Consider the following 17,332-nt stretch of genomic DNA (forward strand, 5'->3'; position numbering starts at 1 on the left):
TTACAAAATAAAGTATAAGTCTTTACAGCTAAAAGCTACTAGTAGTAGTGGATCACATAGCTTTATACTTTTTCACGGGTCTAGCAAATATTGCTCGTCCCGAGACTATCCATTTTTTTACTTTATGTTCTCTATCTCTCATGTATGTATATATATATATATATATGTATTTATATTTATATTTATATATTTATATATATTCATATTTATATATTTATATTTATATATAAATATTATGCCAAGTGTTAAATAGGGTAGCCTTTAGCTAATTCGTCCTAGCATGGAATTCGGGTGCGGGATGGGGAAGGAAAAATCGGGATTGGGGGAGGGAAATTTCATCGTACATTGTATATTACATTCATTTAATTTAACGATCTCTCTCCCCCTCTCTCGTTCAATCCATTCATTCATTTCTCTCTCTCTCTCTCTCTTTCTCGTAAATATAAAATTATCATCTCTTATTGTGAAATACCACTGATAATTGATATAATACGTATATAGCTATGTTATCTGCAGTAATATTTATATTATACATCAAAAGTGCATTCGGTCGTGTTTCTCATAAAATTGTAATGCGATCACGATAAGTCATTTATTGTTATCAACAAAAAAAAAAAACTGTCCCATTTCATTTCTTCCTATTTGGTGTCGCTTGCAATCGCATTCGTTCGCTAAAAAGAACTTTTTGTTCGCTCTTTCGTTTTCATTACGATTCTTTCGCACATCTTTTCGTCATATACACTTTTTGCGCGCACATGCACACTATACATTCCATTACAGGGGACAAAAAATGACCCGCACGCACGCGTATTTTTTTTTTCGTTATATCTCTCTCAAAACACAACAAGCGAACGAAACCGCTCCGTAAATACTCTACTTTTTGATAAATAATAATAGAGCAATAAATATCTGCCGAAAATCTCGTGAATTTCACTCACGCTCCAATAACTATCGGTATATATAATTTTCCAAAAAGATTTGCCGCGCGCCCGCCTAATAGTCGTCCGTCCGATTAAACCGTCAACTATACTCCTCACGCTATACTGTAACTCCTCATTATTCCAACAAAATTATCTCGTCCAGTCGACGCAACGCCAACGCGTATGAATTTTCCGACAATGTAGGCCATTCATTGAATTTACGGTGTCGAGCTGACTGAGCCATCGAGGAAGAAGTTCACCCGTAAAATCTATTAGACGCAAAAGAAAATATCATTCCCAATGCTAAGAAAAATAATTATTCAATTTTTTTAGTTATCTTCTTTTAAGTAACCATTGTCTTTAGACAAAGAATTTTTTTTATAATAGTCTTACAATATGTACAGTCATCATTTATACTTATTAAAACAAATTATATTTACTTAAAAATAAACTTTTTCATACACAGAAAAATGTATATTTAAGTAAATATTACTCTCTTCCAATATTAAAAATTTATTTTAAATATTCCAAATATTTCACAAGTTCATATATTCACGAATTAATCATAAATTCATTGTATCAAATTTACTCAAAATATATTCTAAATCCTAATAATTTAATATTTTAATCAAGAAAATGTTAAACTAAAACAAAAATTCTATTTGCTGATTTTTTGATACAATTTTATAATATTCTTAAAAAAAATAAATTTTTCTGAAATTTGTGATGAGTATATTTTAAGACAATTATCAAAAAAGAGCGAAAGAGAGAGAATATTTTTGTTAAAGATAATTGTTACTTATTAAAAATGAAACAGTAAATGAAATAATTTTTTCCTAGCAGAAGTAGAATTGATATTTTTTTGCGGGTGCCTTGGACCGAAGTGAAATTTCTTCGCGACCCGAAGAAATTGAATGGTAAGAATGAAAACAGCGCGTTAAAGACAGGACACAGTTGCAGAACATATATCGCGATTTAAGAACTATTTCCCCCTTTTTTTACTTTCATGTTGTATAAAAACGTGTGGCGTGTATTAAACGTACTCTACTTACGTCATAACGACCCGTAAAGAATGTTCTTATAAAATAGCCCTATGTGTAAGTATTTCCTCTCACTTTCCGTTACGACGTGTCAAATAATTAGAAGCCACAATTTTCGCTGTTGATGGAGATGCATTGTTACGCACACGTCCGATAACATCGTTCGCTCGACGGCTCGAGTACCTAAATTTGAGATACCGTCCGCCGACATTTCGCATTTAGCATTAAACAATCATGCCTGTCGACCGTTTATCGCACGGCGTGATTATCAATAAGGCGTGTATATATATATTTATATATATATATGTATATCTATTTACAATATCATGGAAAATATACAAAGGACATCGGCACTACAGTATATATTCTCGATTCTTTTTTAAAGACGTTTGATTCTTGCGTATATGTCACTGAGGTAAGTTTTTTTCACTGGTTTTTAAACTACGGCCATTCTCGCATTGCACGTCCGAGAGGACGAGGAGAAAGTGCTCTCGGCAAACTGGTTCACATCGATCCCAGAGGAGAAAGAACTAGCGAAGAAACCCGCGCACCGAATTGCGAGGACCGTTTCTACAAAAGTCACAACGCCACGAACTTTTAGACTTTAGACGGTACGGACGTTACAGACGGTCGATTCGCAATCGACTTACTTTCGCGAATGTGCACTGGTTAGAAATCATCGTATAAAATCTGTTTTGCTGGGAAATTAAAAATTGTACGTCGCAAGGGTCAACTAAATTACTACGTGGAGAAATTGGAAGTTCTCACAACTGCCGAATTTTGTAAGAATGGTCCTCGATTACGCAACCACGAGAGTCACTCGACACGAAGGAAATCGGATTAAATTAGAAACGTCTTAACTTTAAACGGTCCCGTTGTGTATGCGTGTGAATGTACATGTATAAGCGTGTATGTGTACAGCGACGCCAGCCATTCGCCGTGTTTTCTAAATTCTCCCTAAACGTCTTCTCTTTATTTCCGCATAATATTTTTCACCGAGAAACATGCAGATTTCGAAAAATTGTCATTCGCGGCCGGTGATATGTGTCTTTCGCCATTCATCAAATGAAACGTTGCGTTGCAACGCGCTTGGTCATGATGAAATGCTACGAACCGTGTCACGGAAGCGATTCTCCTCTGTCGAACATTTCTTTCTATCTTTTTTTTTTTTTTTTTTTTTTTTGGAAACTTAGCGAGTAATATGTGATATCGCGAGCTTTTGATTTACTTTGATATAATTGTCCTTAAGTAAAGGCGCGCACTGATGGGAAAACCGTTCGTAAAATTCGCTCTATATCGATATTTGTGGATGATGAAAGTGGCCCAAGTCACAATCACGTGGGAAAATTTAACCAATTGTGCTCCTTGTTTTTATAAATGGTCGCGTAGAACGTACCTTGAATCACAGAAAAGATGTAGCAAAGGTAAATATTCTATATTTAAGCTTCGTAAATATGTTGAAAAATATTTTCTCGTAGTCTTCCACCCCAAAGATCTTATGTATGCGTCACGCATACAAAGTAAAAAGATATGACTCGGGCAACTTCCTCCCGTTTCACGAAAAGACAGAAAACGTACAAGTAGACAAGATTTTGCTTGCGGAAAAACCCGTCTTCGTGAATGGTCTGTGGTTTCCCGCAAGATATACGGCGCGGTGACATCAAGCAGTTTTACCTTTTGATATAAGAGTAGCTCCGTTTTTAATCTCAGAAGCAAATATTCGCTTACAGACTCGTCGCATACGCATTTCTGCGAACGATAATTTATTTATTCGTACGTAAACTAGTTACGTTGGCCTCCCTTAAAACTGAGTTATATTCGTTACTATGATGGTTTCTCATCGTCATAGTTGACATATTTACAGCCGTAATAATAACACTAAAAAAATCTGTACGCGGACCCGTATAGTTTATTAAGTATTACGCAGTCGGTGCATTTGTAGTGAAATTTCTCAACACCGAATAGAAAATACATGCGAATAATTAATTGCGTTCTTCAAAGAAATTCAGATCGTTAGTCGCGGAAAACGTAAAATCGACAATTGCGCGATCCTTTTTTTGATACTTGCATCTTCTTTATTGTCTATCATATGTTTCCGAACGCGCCGAAGTCATCTCGATGATGTGAAAGTTCGAGATCTTTAATGCACCTTCGAATTCGCTGTTCGCCGTAAGCGATCGTTCTTGAAATTATGATAACGTTCTTCACGCCTGTGTGTGTGTGTGTGTGTGTGTGTGTGCTTTAAAAAAATACAATCGGTAAATTGATGTGGTGTCAAGTTAAAATAAAAATTCCAAGTTTCTTATACGGACGAAATGAATATGAAGCTATTCTTTCCTTGAAATTCTAAACTAATAGCAAACTTTACCTACCCCTCTTATCCCGAAATTTTGTTTCAATTTATCTAATTAACACTACACGATTTTACAAAACGATCTAGAAATTTCGAAATTTGTTGTATGTTCTGACAAAAAAAAAAACTTTTAAAACGTCATCAAAGAACAATCGCTCGTGTTGCTACTTGTTAAGAGCGCCGAACTTTGCAGCGATTTTCCAATTCGCTTCGCTACCGTATAATCTAAAATGTGAATTGTTCAGTCGCGTGTCCCAGGTTTCCTCGTTCGAGGAACGTCGCTTAAGAAAATGATCGCGCACAGATCGAGGGACGCGTGTAAGTTTAAAATGGTTCAACGAGCCTGTAGCACGACGTCGTCACAGTAAAACAATGATCCATATACGGTATGTTTATAGCCTTCTAAAAAAATGCATTTGTATTCTCTACGGATAGTGTAATGAAGGTTCGTTCGCAAAAATATCTTTTTAAAACTATACACGTTTGCTTAACGCTCGCCCCGGAATATACGGCAGGCGGGTGCATATTTTCAGGAAACGTACATGCCTCCCAATCGCACGTGTAAATTGTAAAAACCGCACGCGGTAATCGGGAGATCGTCTAATACGAATTATCGTAAAAAGTTTTTTGCGTAACGCTCAAACGCCACGTCTTTGTGTGTAGCCTCGTTAAAAAAAAAAATCTATAGACGAGCGTTCGTCGGACAAAATAAATCGTGTGACAAATCATTCGTCTGTATGATAAATGTGATCCCCTTCTTTACCAATTCAAAAACACGCCTGTGGGAAACTATCGTCTTTCTAATTACTTCTTGCGATTATTACATACATGTGTGTTACAAATAATCTAAGAATGCATGCTGTAGGCCTGTTTCTGGTGGATCGGCCGTAGTATTTTTCCTAATACGTCGCTACTGAACATTTGCGATTTTACACGCCCGGCGGTTCTCTTTCTCCAAATTGGATTGTTACAAACGGAATACGCTGGAGATGTTGCGGCAGATGCTACGGTTGCTTAGGCTTTGCATCGGTAAATTTACGGAAAACGCCTGCCGGTATCGTAATACAATTCGCGTTTAACATTTTTTTCTCCGTGGCCGTCGCTTCTGCATCCAGGAAATTGAGAGGAGTTCCTTCCTTCAATTTAACAAAATCATAGACGAGCCTTTTGATTATTATCAGAGACGCCCCGCTACCGGAAGCGTCCCGAAGCGTATCAAGCTACAAGAAAATTTAGTACAACACGTAGAGGGTAAAATTGTACAATATTTTTGCCCGAGGATAAAATCCTCGTGATGGTTGCAGGGAATCCCGACTATTCGGATGCAGCAGATCACAGCGATCACCGAGACTTACGTATGTGTTTAAAGCGTTTCCTAAAACGCGACGCCTTTACATCTTTCGTGCCGCAATTAACGTAGCATCGTAGCATCGTGTATTTCTGCACCAATACATTCGACTTCGCTCGCCACGTTACAGATCTGTTACGCAATAGAATCCACGTGACCCAGCTGCACATGCGATCGCGACTGTGATTTAATAATTACCGACTGAAGTAAAAGCGAAAGTGTATCGGTGAATTTATGGGACGTGTAATTCATGTAGATTTGTTATTAATAATTTATTAAACTGAAAGAGCTGGCTAATTACAATTGTTTTTCTGCGCGAAGATCGTTTTGATACTTTGCGATTTACGACAGGCGAGTGCCGTCGATTGCGGTTGCTCGCCGAACAACCGTGATCGACATAAATCACCGACATTGTTTTTGTTCGGCTTTGGCATGGTCCGCGGCGGCCACGGCCCTCTTCGACGATCTCTTGGCCTCTGATCTGCTGGGGCCATTGATACCCTTTGAGCTGGTCGCTGGCAGCGCTGTCACCTTGGGCGACTTTTTCATATCTTTCTGGTCGCTGGAGGCTTCCGTCATCTTGTCCAGTTCCGCCATCGCCTCTTGTATCGCGTTTTCCAATTGCATATTCAATTTACGACTTCTAGAAAAATAGGGGAGGAACGAGAAAATCGTATAGTTAGTACAAATGATCAATTACCAGCGTCCGATTTACCGCGTACGATTCGATCCCGATCAGAACAAGAAAAATTCGTTTCATTCATTCTAGAAAGCCAAATAAATCGCGACTAATGAGTTCTGTTAAACATTAATAAATCAGTTGTCAGATAATAAATAGCTCGACACCAATTGAAGTTTTTTTTTTTTTTTCTCCAAAAACCGCGTAAATCAATTGCGTACAGAAAAATATATGTATACTTTTTTCTTTAAGACGAATTTTAGTTGATTCGACGTATTTTTAATACTTATATCTGCACGATCACGTATCGTCGCGTGTTATAAAGTCAAAGCTACATTTAATAATACATAGATCTAAAGAAAGGGGAATGAGAAGAAAGATGGCTGAGATTGTAGTAAAACCACTTAACATAGTAATGTCCAGCACATAAAAGTATTAATATCCTTTGGCAAGTTAACAGGGAGAATATTGAACCGCGGTTATGCAACAAGCTATGCGGGATAGATTTAATTGGCTGTTGGTTTGCTAATAAATGCTATACGATCACCAATAGAAACTCTTTGAAAAAAGAGATTTATTGCCATTAGGAATAAACTTATTATTGACTTTACATTAAGTGAAATGCATTCATGGACTTGTATGTCACTTTCACCGCATAATGCGATAAAAAGTCTTGTATTAAATTCACGAAGATATACATATATCTCGTATAGCACTTATATATCACTCTTTATTTATTTCATTTTAAAAAAATATATAATCGTATTTAATTAAACGTAAACTAATATTCATATAACATCACGTGCATCTTACGCAGTACCCAGAAAAAAAGCGACATTGTGCAATTCACTTAATAACATTTAATAACGCTAAATAAAAGAATAAGTTAACGTGCCTGTGTCACAGTTTTAGGATCAAATGCCGGACGTAGAAGAGAAAAAAATAGTTTTTTTTTTTTTTTTTATAATGATACTCAAGCATCTCCCGTTCTATTTCCCCCTAGATACATTTTGGCATTAATACGCGATCTATCTATTAAGGCAACGAGACGTCTCTCTAAGAGGCTCTCATCTTTCGATAGTTCATCCCTGTCGGGGTGGCTGACTCACTTCCGAAACTTTTTACGGGCGCGATGATGCGCCTCGAGGCCTTCGGAGAGAGACTTGAGAGCCTTGACATCAACTTGGGTGCGACCGCCCCCGCCCCCGTACCACCGAACCCAAACCGTCATAGTACCCGGGGGGCCCAAAGACTCGACTTTCCCCGGCCAGGCCGGACTTCCTCTTGCTGCGCCCCACACTAGATCACCGACCATCAGTTTCCATTGGTTTCCGTCGTCTACGTCCTTTGTCTCCGCTACTGAAGGTTCCAAAGAAGGCACGGTGTATTTTTCAGATTTCTTTATGTTCTCAGCTAATTTCCGCGAAATTGAAAAAAAAAAAAAAGATAACATAAAGGAAGCCCATCTCCGAAAAAAAGATACAGATATATTAGATAGGAAATTGTCATGGAATCATGTGATTATAAAAAAAATGTAAAAATTGTAAGATGGAATAATTAATAATATCAAATCTAATAATAATAATAATATAAGTATCTTTTATATTATAAAATAAATTATTTCTCTTGCTGCCACAATTCCTGTGGTTAACAAAACCATCTATTTTGATGAATGTGATAAATATATTATTTATTACGTGCAAAAATTAATTTTTTTAATTTTATATTAAATCGTTTTTGAAAATAAAATAATGTAATGTTTTAAGACCTTGAAACTATATAACATATGTATATTATAAATACACGCATCTGATTATTTGTAAGTTTACCAAGACAGAAACGATCAGTGAAATTTTTTATCGTTTACAAATGACTCAATTTTTCAATGTCCGAAACATGAATGTGAATATGCGCACATCACACGATACCGCGTAATTTCCATCTCTTACATCTGTATCGGTCTCGATTAAAATGTGCAACGCATAACAGAGCAAAACGTTCTGGAATGTTTATGGTGCGTATCGTAGAGTTCGAAACTGATGATTCAACTACTTGTATCCAGTAGTATCGTAATAATGTGCTTTTTGCTCGCATGTGTGTGCTCGTTAAAAATGATTAGTAGCTTCATTCAATGGTGGTAGGCGAGATCAGAGGCAGAATGAAATATCAGATGGTTCGAGCACATGCAATGATTTCGTGAATATTATTCATTGTATAATTTCCTTCTTCATAATTTATCTGCGAGATCTTTTTACGTATCTGTGTACACATCATTCAAACAAATAGATATTTATTGAAACTAAATGTTCAAGTTGTAAGATTATAAGCACTGTTAATATGCATTACTCCTAATTCCATTGGTACAGGGATAAAAAAGTTTATGGTAATTTTTCAATTTTGAATGTGTAGTGGTAATTTATTCAATTTTGAATATAATCCCGTTTAAATAGTTGAACAATTGGATCTTCTGCGGTATTGTAATCCGACTATGTATTCCATTATTAATACCTGACTCATCTCGCATTTATGTATGTTTATTTTCACTGTAAACGCTTCCCAATCGGAAACTGCGGGACGATTCGGAAAAAAAAACCTTTATCCTCGGGAATATGCACATGCTGTACGCAAAACATGAGGGTGTATATGTACAAGATAACGTCGAAATAACACACGGTAGTGAGCCACACCCCTTCCGAAATGAACATGTGATTCAAGCCCCTTGGCCACTCGGATGAGAATGTAATTGCGAAGGTAATGATATTAACAAACCTTGACAGCCAATTAGTAAACGCAAAAAAAAGGAACCATCAAAAATATTATTTACAAATGTCAGAATAATTCTTCGTTTCCGCAAGCGACTCATTGGAGACTCGTACATGATGAACGAGAGGTCTCTTTTTCTTTTAGCACTGACGTCACTTACCTGCTCTCTTCGACTTCTCGTTAACGTGATTAATTATGTCACGTTACAACGAACAAGTCGATATCATAGACTGATCAGGAGAACTGCTCAATTCGCATAAAAATAGTGCGTTCTTCCGACTCAAAATCTCGACATGAAAAGGGAAGCGATTCCTCTTACCCTACTCTTGCGTCCAGGTCGTGCGCAAAATCCCGAATATTGCGGAGAAAGGCTATTACCAAAGCAATTATAATGCGGCAAGCGTACACTTCATCATGCAATGAGATTACCAAGCATGCACACAAGCAGCATAATAAATTAATAATAATGTATTATTAATACACATTGGACAAAATGATAGCATACATGATTTCCGATTGAAGCCGCAAGCCATGTTAAATAATGCCGATGATTCGATAATTTATAATCTACATTTCTAAATTACAGATTCTATTGAAGGCAAAGTTGTAATTAAAGCACTCTTAATAATAACATTCATATGATAATTCAATGACAAAGAGCAACTGGAACCATCGTTTTTCATTTGGTCAGTCAATGGATCAGTACAAATAAATCAACAAAACGATGCTTCACGTTTCTCGCTGTCACAAATAGCAACTAATAAATATCCTAGCAAAGAAACTTTCTTACAAAATAGTTATTGAAAAAATATTTAACTTGTAAAGCAAATAATTTATTTATTTAAATATTTAAATGAAATAAATAACTTACTTACACACATAATTTTGCCAATTTAAATTAAAATTTACTCTATTAAAAGTGATGAAAGCTTGCGTACTATAAATCCAAGCTGCTTCTTTTCCTGCCAATCGTTATCACAAAGTTTCTTCGTAGAATACTTTTGCTACTAAGCAGAACTACTCGATATACGATTAACATCTAAGAGTACCATACAATACTGACCATCTTGGTCTTCATGCAGAGTAGAATGCATGGAATGGATGGAGTCCAGCTTTCGCTTGATTCCGCGGCCGAGGGCATGTTCCCTGCCCTCGCACCTCACCGTGCTCACCACACCTTCGGCTTGCTTCAACGTCTCTGACGTATAGATCTGTCAAATACAACTCGATCAACTCAGGCACAAGCCTACCAATCGCATGCTAATATCATTTCAGTATATCATACAATGCTGATGTGTCTTTTTTTGTTTCTTTCATGTAAATTCCGTTTTACAATCCATAAAAATTTTACAGTTTCTCCCGACCGAGCATAGGAGACAAAAGCTTTTTGTAAAATTCTAATTTAGATGTAGAAAAATAGAAAAAAAAACCGAAAACGGATAAATAAAATAAAAAGAAAACAAGATTAATCGGAAAATTTGAAAGCCATAATATCCTTGTCTCCAATGCTTTTAATGCAGGAATCACGCGACAAATTTAAATCATTGATACATGCAAACGATAATGATACCAAAAGAGACAAACTCAAACTCTGTTTACGCATGCTTATGTTGCAAGGTAATTTTTCATCAGGTATATATTCGGAATCATATAACTTTGATCAGAAGATACTGTTTAGCAAAAATTTATTTTTTCGTTGTTATAAAAAGGAGTAATTTCCTGATTAATCCGATCAACACACGATTAATAATACAATTACATTATTGCAATAATGATTTAAATAATAACGCTACGAATAAACCAGCGTATGCGCCTCTCACGCCACAGCGCGGATGTAAAAATTATTAAATACAAACTAATTACAAACTTAATATTATCAATTATAAACCGATCGCAACCTAATAATGCCACTAATATCGGTTTCAATTCATTTACAAAATCAATTAATTTTATATAGACCGAAAAGAAAGGTACGACTATTCATCCGATGACGAATCACTTTCCTCAGCGTCATCGTCTTCTTGCGCATATACGAATTGATTGTAAACATACGGATTAATGTAGGCTTGCTTATTAGATGTGTAATTAACAACAGCAATACCATTAGGGTCAGACCTATAATTATACAAATGTGGATACAAATCGGATGGCCCGATGCCAACAAATTTTTGCGGATAGCCAATATTCTGCGAACAATAAGAAACATCAGTATTTGGCCGTTCCAATGATTTTTCTTCGGAATTTTGCTCGATCTCGTCTTGCTCCATAACGTGCCGTACAATTTCGGTATCAACGCGACTGTTATCAATGCACGATTTGTTGTCGAATTTGTCGTTAATTTGTGGCGACATTGTGTAATGAGCATGATCTGGCACTAAGGCTTGCTGTCGATAAACATTCGCATTAGGAACATAGTGCTGGCCGTGATAAAGGATTGGCTGGTAATGACCGTGACCTATGATTGGTAACGGATTGACCTCAATCTCCGAATAAGAAACGTCCGTCATTTCTTTACTGACACTTAGTTGATCTTCCACGGCAGAGTGGTCCATTGTGTCTGAATTAATGGAATGATTTGGTGATGATGTGTCCATATGCTCCTGTGAGTCAGCGTATGTGTTTTCTGGGTGTGTCGTATCGGCCGGCTGGTGCATGTCTATTACAGTTAGATGACGGTTGACCTGCTCTACGTGGGTACCAACCTGGATCCCAGTTGTCACCGTCGACTCTACGTAGGTCTTTCCGTGCAGACTCGGTTGATTCAACGTGATCTCCTTGGTAGCGATACCTTGCATTCTCCAATCCTCTGATGCTACCTGCGTGTCGCCTGAATCCGGTTCGCTACTCGATACGCAATGAACCATAGGCTGAAAATGAAATATGCATGACATGGAAATTAACGAATATAATTTTTTTTGTCGGAAGTAAGAATCTTACATGTTTTAAAAGCGCTGCAATAATAATAAATTAGAAATATTTTCCCTTTTTTAAATAATTTAAATAATCTTAATTAACTATTCTTGTTACAAATTATTCTTTACCGTAGACGATGAATGATGTCTAGCAGTGATTGGAGGTGCTGGTGAGGCTGCACCGTGTGTAGTAGTGTCTACGGCCGGACTGTTAGACCTCTGACTGTTTCCTGGACTGTGGGTGGTCGTATCGGGAGGAGATCCTTGCCGCATCATTGTCGATTGCGCAACGTTCGTTTGATTCCCTGCGGTTTGCGTCGATACAGAATGCCTCGCCATCAAGGGGCTGTGTTGTTCGTTTTGTTGAGCAGTTTTTTCCACGACGGTCGTGCTACTACTAGCAAGTACATATTGCTGTTGTTCGACGTTCTGATCGGACGACGGTGAATTTACGCCGCTCTTCGGAGAAGATGATGCCGCTTTACCCTGGATCATACCGGAACTCAGGATATATGATTGATTGTGATCAAGATTTAAAGAAGGATCGACAGTTTGTCCGCCATTAGAACTTGCGTTTTGAAAATTCGGTATCTGATTGTTTGAAACCATGGTCGTCTGCTGCTGTACGATCGTTGTATTCTGTTGAACGAAGGTTGTGTTCTGTTGATTCGATGCCGAAGAGACGGCGATGTTCTGTGCGGTAGCACAAGGTACCATAAGTGTCTGCCCATTCATTTGTATGAACTCCTGTTGACCTTGCATGTTTGGCGGTCTCACTTGCGAGGCGTTGAATGTCACCTGTTGATTCGGACTGACATTAGCAACTATCGGGCTCAGTTGATTTCCGAAGGATGTGGTACCGTTCACTAGGAACTGGCCGCTATTCGGTGAAAGAAACTGCGCTCCCGGACTGTGTTGCTGAATTATCTTTCCACCAGTCGCTTGCGGCGCCCTTATGACCATGCCAGCTGGACCGGCGGCCAATATACTTTGACTCGGATTGAATATGCTGCCGTGGCTTTGTACCGGTGTCAAGACATTCTGGCCATTGACGTTCTGTATCTGAAGTTGCATCCCAATGTTGCCCGTGTCCTGCAATAAAGTGGCCGTTCCGTCCGCAGACATTACCATGCTACCTAAACCAGGTACAATAAATTGCTGGATGGTTGGGAAATTCTGAACCATTCCAGTTGCGCCGTTCAATAAGTTCACCGGTTGAAGAAGATTTATCTGCTGAGCTGGTTGAGGATTCGTGATTATTTGCTGAGCATTAAATTGCGCGGATGCTGCACCAGTCTGACCGTTCATCACAAGCTGCGCTGGCGCCCCGCCTTTACCAGGCACAATGGTTAGCGCCTGGAGCATAGGTCCGCCTATACTCTGAGTTTGAAAGTTTTGTTGGGCAAAATTTGATTGTGACTGCATCAACATACCGGCGTTCTGTTGGGACGAAGCAATGTGTAACATCGACGCCACGGTTTGTGGATTTGCTTTTCGTTTCTTATATGCCTTTTTCTTGGTCATTGCCGACTCTGGCGACAATAGTGCCGGTTGTCGATTCACGGTCATGCCTTGATTGGCATTGACCGTCCTGGATACGTCCTGATTTGCATCAATGATGGACTGAGTGTTTTGTATAACGTTACCGGTAGCAACTGTCAGATGTGGTATCTGCACGTTCTGGCTAATGCTATCCATCGTCATTACACCAGGTTGAATCAACACGGGAGTCTGAATTGTATTCACAAGTACCGTTGGTTGCCCTATCACTTGCTGAGCTACACCTACTGCAGGAATTACTTGACTGACAGCTCCGGTCACGCTGGTAACCATCGGTGACACTGATAACGGTGGCATAGAATTAGCGTTAGAGATGATTTTCGGTGGAGGAGGTGCCATCACGCCGTTAATAGCAGATCCAGTACTCGCCATTATGAGTTGACCGCCACTGGATACCAAAATATGACCAGGCGGTAGCGTCGATCCGGCAGGATGTTTCAATATACCGCCTGAAGTGAGGACATTGTGAACTTGAACGTTAGCTTGAGGATGATGTTGTTGCGGTTGATGTTGCTGTTGTTGCTGTTGCTGCTGCTGTTGATGCTGCTGTTGCTGCTGCTGCTGCTGTTGTGTTTGCTGTTGCAATGACGAGTTTGTGCTTGTTTGAGGTACTTGTATGCTACTAACAACACTCTGAACCATTTCAAGAGGCGACTTAGACACGCTCATCGCCGAGGATTGACTAAGCGGAATAGAGGAATGAGTTGTAACTGGAGTACCCGGCATATTTGTTAACGCTGTAGACTGTGGCTGATGTTGTGGCTTGTTCGGCAGAAGATTCGGTATAGCAGGATTCGGTATCGCAGATGGTGTGTTTATTGAAACGGTGGCCGTGTTCGCTCTTCCAGCTAACACAGACGTAATCGTGTTACTGCTAACTGTGTGACCACTCGCCATTGTTGTTATCACAGACGATGATCCACCAAAAGTATTCATAGGTATCCTGGAGACAGTATTTACAGTGTGTGGATGAGGTTGATAGCCATCTAGAGAATTTTGCCTGGATATTTGCCGTTTTACTTGTGATATTAAATTATCCGACGTAGAAGAGGATGTCTGTGATGGCGAAGTACTAGGTGGAATACCATTAGAACTCATCGTACCAGAACTAGGAGTTTCCGATCTTTGTTCTTGGATGCTAGCACTGATCAAAGATTGTGACAGTTGCTGTTGCATTTGTGGAGTTGGTGTTTGCGATGACATTTGGCCCGATACGTGTGAATGAGGCGTCGGTGGTTGTGAATAACTATGTGGCGTCGCCGGTTGCGACGAGATAAGACTTTGTGGAGTTGCCGGTTGCGAAATTCCAGGCGTTGAGGCTGCTGGTGTATCCGAATTAGCTGGACTATTCGTGCCAATAGGAGATCCATGACTGGTGCTCACAGTACCGCCTTGTATTGGTCTGGAATCAGCTTGTGATTGATTATTCGTTTGATATCGCTCGCCGAATGTCGACGACGTAACAGGATCTTCGCGCTGATCCGTATGCATCAGGTACTGTCGCTGCATCTGCTGCTTATATTGATCCTGCATGTAGGACTGTGTATCAGCGCTAGTAACGCAGCCCTGACATGGGCTGCTCTCGGAATCCGTACCGCTGCTTGATGTCGGTGTCATACTGCTATGTACAACAACCGGCGAGGTCGCGTGATTTTTTACGGAAGTGAATGACGAGGTACTCGTGGGACTGGCGATAGAGGAAGGCTTTGGTTGAGAAATATAGGAATTAGGCACATGCATGCCGTGATTGGTCTGAGACGATGCTTTCGAATTATTGTTCAACATGCCCACTTGAGAACTACTGACACCGGTCTGTCTCGATATCGTGCTATTCAGCAGCGCCGTTTGCTGAGCGAGGTACCCACTGGGATCCTCTAGGAACGAAGGACCGCTGTTGAAAGTCGAACCTATCTGACCATTATTTTGCTGATTGTTCTCGCCAAATTCATCTACTGGACTCGGTGTCGAATGTTCTAATCCGTTGTTCGTTCTCGATAACTCCGCCACTCCATGCTGCCGCTGTTTCTTCACTATTACTTTATTCGGTTTCGGTTTTTTCCGTGCGGCCTCATCTGTCCAATTGGAAGGTTGTGGAATGTGATGATGAAGTGGTGGTACACGGTCAAACGAATTGCAGGTAATGTTCTGTACCGTGACGACGGACGGTTGATGAGAAGCAACTGCAGCACGATTTTGTTGCCACGGCGGTGTTCTGTTGTTGAAATGCATATTACCGGGTTGCCCGTTTGGTCCCATACCAGACTGCTGCACCTCGACAGCATGACTGGCGTTCGGGCTTCGTCCCGTATGATTAGACAAAAATTGCTGTTGATGTCCCATTTTGGCATCCGTATTCGTTCCCTTTGCGGGATCGAAATTTCTTGCCGAATATTGTACTTGATTCTGAGCGTACATCCGTTGAACATTCTCGTGAGGATTATTCGGTACGCCATTTTGAACTACATGATGTCGCTGCATCGCATGATTGTGTAATAAAAGCTGTTGCTGTTGCTGCTGCTGCTGCTGTTGTTGCTGTTGCTGTTGTAACTGTTTCGTATTTAGATCTTCATCAACTGACGGTGCTCGATTATGCCTATTTTGAATGTCAATAGCGTTCATATTGGTCATAACGGCAGGACCAGTTTGCTGCTGCATAATGTCTACGGAGTGATGGTTTAATTGTTGGTTTGAATATTGCGGCTGAATGCACACTTGCGACATCTGCTGTTGATGCTGCTGCTGCTGCTGCTGTTGTTGTTGCTGTTGTAACTGCTGCTGAATCTGCATCTGGAAATGATCCGTCGGCTGAGATTGCACAGCGTGCTGATTCTGTTGCGATTGTTGCGATTGCATTTGGTGTTGGTGAATTTGATGCAACTGCGAATGAAGGGCGGTTTGATTCGACACTTGTGACGACTGCATGTGATGCACATAATTCTCAACAGGATGCTGAGTATTGTAATTTGTCGACTGTTGTTGATCTACTTCTTGAGCTAAATGCTGCTGCTGTTGTTGTATATTGTGTTTTTGAATTTGTTGTAAATGCATTTGTTGCTGCTGTTGCTGCTGCTGCTGCTGCTGCTGCTGCTGTTGCTGATTCAAATGCTGCTGCTGTTGTTGCATTACATGTAACGATTGCTGATTTAACTGATTAATATAATGAGGAGCTTGCTGTTGCGCTAATTGATTTGCTACAATATTTTGATGTTGTTCCTGTTGTTGTTGTTGTAAAATTTGCATGTGTTGCAGCTGCTGCTGATGCGGTAACAATTGCTGCGATTGTTGTTGTTGCTGTTGCTGCGATATATGCTGCTGAATAAGCTGTTGTTGTTGCTGTTGTTGCTGCTGTAGAATAAGCTGTTGATGTTGCTGTTGTAAGAGCTGCTGCTGTTGTTGAGTCATATTATTAAAATTTGTACCCTGCTGATTCATAATCAACGGATTGCTCATCAGCATGCCAGACATATTATGTTGATTTAGCCTCTGCTGAGGATTTCTTGCACAACTGCTCACGTCATGATTCTGCGAAGGCGAATTTAAAGACTGATGACAGATTTGTTGTCCGTTCTGTTGGACTTGCAGATTTGGGATCGCAATTGGCCATACCTAAAAATCAAATATTTATACTTAAATACGTCAATAAATTGATAATATATAAAAATATATAATGTATTAATTTACAAAACGTCTAGCTTATATTATAATTACATAACTAAATATTTATTAAAAAGCAAGTAAAATATAAATTTTCATACTT

General features: G+C 39.3%; 1 protein-coding gene across 5 annotated transcripts in view; it reads right to left on the reverse strand.

Annotated features, from left to right (window-relative positions):
• Positions 1-2,031: 2,031 nt before the first annotated feature.
• The window catches only part of LOC105829932 (polyhomeotic-proximal chromatin protein), a 260,143-nt gene continuing 244,842 nt past the window's right edge, over positions 2,032-17,332 (reverse strand). For 2 of the 5 annotated variants that reach the window (XM_036290726.1, XM_036290727.1), the window contains exons 6-10: positions 12,145-17,181; positions 11,806-11,970; positions 10,167-10,314; positions 7,450-7,753; positions 2,032-6,304 (exon numbers count right to left, since the gene is read on the reverse strand). In XM_036290726.1, coding sequence (XP_036146619.1) covers positions 6,064-6,304; positions 7,450-7,753; positions 10,167-10,314; positions 11,806-11,970; positions 12,145-17,181 — 5,895 coding nt within the window. In that variant the 3' untranslated portion in view covers positions 2,032-6,063. The remainder of the gene's footprint in view (positions 6,305-7,449; positions 7,754-10,166; positions 10,315-11,805; positions 11,971-12,144; positions 17,182-17,332) is intronic. The other 3 variants (XM_036290724.1, XM_036290723.1, XM_036290725.1) reach the window with 3 other exon arrangements.

Source organism: Monomorium pharaonis, chromosome 8 (assembly GCF_013373865.1).
Source record: "Monomorium pharaonis isolate MP-MQ-018 chromosome 8, ASM1337386v2, whole genome shotgun sequence".
NCBI lineage: Eukaryota > Metazoa > Arthropoda > Insecta > Hymenoptera > Formicidae > Monomorium > Monomorium pharaonis.